General features: G+C 34.8%; 1 protein-coding gene across 1 annotated transcript; it reads left to right on the top strand.

Annotated features, from left to right (window-relative positions):
* Positions 1 to 766: 766 nt before the first annotated feature.
* LOC132313912 (probable LRR receptor-like serine/threonine-protein kinase At3g47570) lies at positions 767 to 5,754 on the top strand. Its single transcript, XM_059812846.1, has 5 exons — positions 767 to 840; positions 1,840 to 2,076; positions 2,236 to 2,450; positions 2,807 to 3,028; positions 5,696 to 5,754. The coding sequence occupies exons 1-5, from the start codon at positions 767 to 769 to the stop codon at positions 5,752 to 5,754; spliced, it is 807 nt and encodes a 268-aa protein (XP_059668829.1).
* The last annotated feature ends 458 nt before the right edge of the window (positions 5,755 to 6,212 follow it).

Raw genomic sequence — 6,212 nt, 5'->3', positions numbered from 1 at the left:
TTCAGATCAGAATTGTGTAAAAGAATTTGAGCTATATTTCAGAGCATTGAATCGGCCCTTGGAATTGAATTGGGTGAAAATTTAGCCTGAAGGCACCGATTCTGTACTCTCAAACGCAACATGAGTGAATTCTGTATTGTTGCAATTGAACTGGTTAAAAAAATTAAAAATCAACAGGTGTAACAACATTTCAACTCTAAGGTTCTACATACATACACAAATTTAAATAAAATTGATTTTACATGCTTTATGTTTAGCCCAGTAGATCCAAAACACAAAGAGGAAAATGAAAATCGTTGTTCTTATTGGCAAGTCATAGCAAAAGAGGAAAATAAATGGAAACTACTTTTCAGTGATGAAAGCACATTCTTGCTAGTGACGGTCATACCTGCATGTCTCAAGCCAAATGCTGTCAACAATACGATGCTCAGACTTGCAGAGACCACCATATAGAACCCCAAATCCATTTCCTCATCTCTGCTCCGATAAGCCTTCAATACTGCAGGCCACGAGATTTTACATGACATGCATATATATATATATATATAGCTTGGAGAATTATAACCAATTGTTACCTAATTTGAGTTAAGGGAATGCTCGAAAGCCAATTGCTGCCTAATTTATCAATGAGTTAAGGGAATGTCGGATTGGGTGATTGACATGATGACCTTTTACAATAGCAATTAATAAATAATAGATAAAAGAATTGAGAGAAAACAAAACTTATCTTGTCATCTATGAACTTGTATAACCCTGGAAACGTGCCATGGCTCCGTCACACAACACAAGGATCATCAGGCAAGATGGGAATGCCTTTCCACCAGGACTCGACTCATTGATGTACTCAAGGATAACCACATAAGAAACGAATCACTGTTGTTAGAGAGGATCTTAAAAATTTTGTAATTTTTATAAAAAAAATTTGAGGATTTTACAAAAATTGAGGGATTTTTATAAAAATAAAAAATTAGAGACTGAAATTCTAAAACGCCCTTAAGGGTATTTTGGAAATTTTATTTTTTAAAAAAATGAATAACAGTTGCAATTTGCTACAAATTTTTAAACTATAGGGATTTATATTCACATATTAAATATAGTAACGGGCTGTTTTTTTGCACATTTTATTATACATAGCAGGGTTTTTCTTTTTTCTTTTTTTGCACTTTACCCTTAAAAAGATTCTATATTTGTACATTGTGCTAGATTAATGAATAATAATAGATTTATAAATCTATTAACTAAAATATAGTAAAATTATATATAAATTCTTTGTTTTTTTTTTTTTTCAAAGGTTCAAGTAAACATCACGTCTCAACTAAACATCAGTCAATTCCAAAGGGTTGGCTCAAGTGGTAAGATCTTGGCGCTCATAACACATAGTACTATATATTTTTGCTCCCACTACTCGATCTCTTCAAAGGGGAGAAAATTTTAAACCATCTAGGTTAGATCATTTTATTATATATGAAATAAATCTATTTAAATATGATTTTTTTGATTAATTTTTATTATATATGCTTGCCTTAAAGACTAAGGTGCTGCTTGATAACTCAATTACATCTCTCAAATCTGATAACGTTAGACCTTAGTGCTAACAACCTTATGGGTGAAATACCATGGTCAATCTTCAACATGACTCAATTACAACTCCTTTTCCTCTCAGATATATAATCAGCTTTCAGGAAATCTTCCATCAAGTCAGTGGAATAATTCCTAACTCAATTTCAAATGCCTCCCATCTAGTTGATATCGATCCGTGCAATAACTTGTTCTAAAATATATTGTACGACCAATTGCCTCATTGATAATTGCTGTTGCTTTTCTGATTGGGTTGCTAAGATGCAAAAACAAAAGCAGGCTACTTCCAATCCAATGTGATTCACCACCTGGTGTAACACATAGAAGGATATCACACCAAGAGATTCTTTGTTCAACAAACTACTTGAGTGAAGACAATTTGATTGGTATGGGAGGCCTTGGTTCTGTATACAAAGGGGTATTCGCCGATGGGATGGTTGTTGCTGTTAAGGTTTTCAATTTAGTGCAACAAGGTGCATTCAAGAGTTTCAATGCAGAGTACGAAATAATGCGCAAAATTCACCACTGAAATCTTGTCAAAATAATCAGCAGTTGCTCTAACCTTGATTTCAAAGCCTTGGTGCTACAATATATGCCTAAAGGGAACCTGGACAGGTGGTTGTACTCTCACAACTATTGCTTGGATATTGTCCAAAGGTTGTGCATTATGATAGATGTTGCTTCTGCAGTAGAGTATCTCCATCACAGTTGTTCAACCCCAGTGGTGCATTGTGACTTGAAGCCAAGCAACATTCTATTAGATGAAGACATGGTTGCACATGTTGGTGACTTTGGGATAGCAAAGCTCTTGATGGAGAACAAGTCAATGGCAAAAACAAAGACATTAGGCAACATTGGGTATATGGCACCAGGTATGTTCCTTCTACAATAAATATATTGTTACTATGATTCGATGAGTACCAATGGGACATTTTTACTCCATATCAATGTAATGGAAAATAGAAAAGTACAGAAATAATATGCAACATAAATCTTTGTTCTTCCTTTTCTTTTTGATTTGGTCTTCGTATATCGTAAATTAACTGACATGGGATGTAGGTACATTTTTTTTTTTCATTTTCTCTCCCTCTAGAAATACATTCTATATCAATTGGTATGCTATTAATTTTTTTTAGTGAGAAAAGGAATGGGAAGAAGCATAAAGGTTAGTAAGTGGAATTTAATATTTATTGTTTATTAAAATTCACTTATAATACTAATGTTACAGAGTATGGTTCGGCTGGGATAGTATCTCCTATGGCGGATGTTTACAGTTATGGAATTTTGTTGATGGAAACATTTAGAAGGAAGAAGCCCACAGAGGATCTATTTCAAGGGGAACTGAGTTTGAAGCATTGGTTTTGTGAGTCTTTCCCTAATGAAATACTGGAGGTTGCAGATGCTAATTTACTAAGAGGAGAGGAAGAATATTTTGCTGCTACAAATAATTGTTTGTCATCCCTCTTAGGATTAGCTCTAGAATGCACCACAGACTTACCCGAGGAGAGGGTTCACATGAATTATGTCTTAGCCAGGCTCAAGAATATCAAAATCTCATTTCATGAGAACGTAACGAGGAATTCAATGAAGCCACTGATCTAGCTAAGTTTCAGAATAGTGTACTCAGTTGGAGAATAAATCTTCATGTTTTGTTGGAGATCTTTCACAAATAAGCCTTTTGCATACTTTATCACTATTCTTGGTGATTCCTCAGATGTATCAGAGGCCTTCCTAATATAGTTAGTGATATTTGTATGACATGTGACTCCACCAGTTATTATTTGTAGGCTTCTCTTCCTTTCAGTTGAATGTTTGTTACAGTACTTTTTAACAAGACACTCTGTGTCACGACCCGAACCCTAGAGTCCGAATCGCGAACTGGGTCCTTACCCGAACCCGAGGTCGTCTAAGGGCACTATGGTCAATTCCAAGATCAATACATGATATACATGCCACCCCAACGCTTATACGAAAAAAAATGAGATCACAACTACAAAAGATGTCAAAATAGTCTACTAACCCATCTAAACTTGTGAAGGAGTGTCGTCCGCCACTTCCTTCCCCTGACCTGAAAAAAAATAATTAATATAATGGGGTGAGCACAGCCGCTTAGTAGGAAGTATCTAAGACACCACACAAGCATAGGGTAAAAGTAAATGGGATCATGTCAATCGAGGGAAAAACACAACGACGACAACAATATCATCAACAATTACAAAACAGGTCATCCTACCATATGTATACAATGCATGCCAATGTAATGCAATGACATGCCAATGTCGCTTCCCATTTCCGAAACATTTCCGTTTCAATACTCCAAACCGTTAATGCAACCCGACCCATAGCACCTCTATGGCGCCACGAGGGAAGAATTGGCTAGCTATCCCCGACCACATGGCACCTCCATGGCGTCGTTCTAGGCTTAGGTAGCTCAACCATGCTAGGGTCTCTCCCTAGTTCCATCTAGATCACATTAACGCCACGGACCACTAGGCACCTCCTATGTGTCCGGGTTTTCGTAAACCTTTTTAAAACATTTTTCCCCAAAATAATTTCCATTTGCTTTTCAAAACATTTTCCCCTTTTCTTTCCCAATGAAATGCATGAATGCTTCGTGCTTCCCAAATTACCATAATCTCATACAATTCAACCTTAGCAATATTACATGCCAATTAAGAAAAAAATTCTCACAAAATTATAGCATGCTTATTATTCACAATTTTCAGCAATTAATCACCTAGGACAAGAACAAAATTATAGCATTCTTCTCATCTCAAATCAACAAATCACATGGAAATAAATTCATATATATAACATCATAATAATATTTATACATCAAATATAGGGGAATGAATCACAAAAATCAAAGAGTGTATGGATTAGAGCACCCTTACCTCAAATTCAAGAAAACCCCCAAAACTTAGCCCAATCCCGAAATCCAAATGGTGGCCAAACGGAACTCTGCTCCAATCAAAACGTAGATCTCGACGCGCTTGTCAACTTTGCCTTAAGTGGTAAGGTCAAAATCTTTATGGTTAAGGAGAGATCAAAGCTTGAATTTGTAACAAAAAGAAAAAGAAAAATAGAACCAAGAGGGAGAGAAAAATTGTAGCAGAGAGAGAAAGAGAAAGTAATGGTCTGCAATTGATCACAAGGCCATTTGTAATGGTTCATTAAAATGGAGGGTCCCGCAGCATAAAAAAATATCTTTTAACTTTAATTTAATAACTTTTATATATACTACATAATTCCACCACACAATTATAATTATAACCATGTATATAAGCATCAATTAATAATGCATGAAATGCAATGGATCCGTAACATAACCCCCGTACACAAAAACTCCGGTAGCGGTTCCCACCTGGAACCTCTCGGTCAGAAAAATGAAAAAATGCTGAAATAACAACCAATGCATTACCAAGAGTCCTGAACTAAAGGAAATATCCCAAACAATACTCTGACACATCTGGCACACCCCACAGTGTCCGACACACAAAACGAGAAAAGACATAAATACCCTCGAAAAATCAAAAAATTCTAAAAAATGAAAAATGATAAAAATTGGAAACATTACACTCTGTCAGATTATTATTATTATTATTTTAAATTCTCCAAGATGTAGATGGCACTCCAAATTCTCCAATTTAACAACATATAAAATACAATATTATTGGACTATAAAAGCTATTGTGGACTTGTTGTACCCTTTTTTATCCCCTATCAAAGATGGATATCAGTAACAAAAAAATTAAGTTTTTACATCTCAATTTGTAAACTGAATGATGTGCACTGAGAGAGCTGTAACAATTTTTCAATGACAAGAACTAATATAGCCATTGTAATTTTATCTTTGAAAAACTGGATGGATAGAGAGTAGATGAAATAAGCTCATCTTATTACAGTTTCTTGAATCTGCTTAGATTAGTATAAGATTTTCAAAGAAGTGTGAACTTTTGGTAGTAATATGTTCATTTTATTAGATATGACCACCACTGCTTCTAGTCTTTCGGTTCAGACTCTGTTATTTTATCTAATTGTGTTTGAGAAATAGATTGGGGAAATTAGGCTTATGCCTTTGGTTAATTATTTGAATTTTTGTGCTTGAACTTTGCAGTGTTTTTGGTTATGTCCTCATCTTCATCAGTTTCAACTGCTACTGCTGCTGACTCCTAACCTCTTCGCATACATATGTATATAATTTACATAGAAACACACACATATGTATATAATTTACATTAAACATAGAAACGTAGGATTTAAATGTTTCAGATAGAAAAGCAACTTATGGAAAGTGAATTTTGTTACATTGTTTCAACATTTAGCTTCTTATTACTCCTCATTCTAGATTGGAGAATTTACACATGTTTCTTATTGTTGTTTACCATGAGAGATAAAGAGAACAGAGAGAACAGAGAGAACAGATCTGTATATGTTTCACCTACACGCACCAAATAAGCCTATATAGGCTTATATAAGGGATACAAGTCTCCTTAATAACACAAGGGCCTACTAATATAATGTAATTACATAATGGCCCAACATATATATATATATAACATTCTAACACTCCCCCTCAAGCTGGAGAATATATATCAAATAATCCAAGCTTGGAACAGATAGTTCTTAACCGG

The sequence above is a fragment of the Cornus florida genome, unplaced genomic scaffold (assembly GCF_030987335.1).
Source record: "Cornus florida cultivar Cherokee Brave unplaced genomic scaffold, ASM3098733v1 CherokeeBrave_3.0.0_Hap2_Chr06, whole genome shotgun sequence".
Taxonomy (NCBI): domain Eukaryota; kingdom Viridiplantae; phylum Streptophyta; class Magnoliopsida; order Cornales; family Cornaceae; genus Cornus; species Cornus florida.
The sequence above is the reverse complement of the archived record's forward strand: the minus strand, read 5'-3'. Positions and strand labels throughout refer to the sequence as shown.

Coding starts and splice junctions, on each gene's coding strand:
- LOC132313912 (XM_059812846.1), top strand. CDS start 767: ATGGCTCCGTCACACAACACAAGGATCATCAGGCAAGATGGGAATGCC. Junction 841..1,839: donor CCAGGACTCGACTCATTGAT/GTACTCAAGGAT, acceptor TGGGTTGCTAAG/ATGCAAAAACAAAAGCAGGC. Junction 2,451..2,806: donor CATTGGGTATATGGCACCAG/GTATGTTCCTTC, acceptor CTAATGTTACAG/AGTATGGTTCGGCTGGGATA.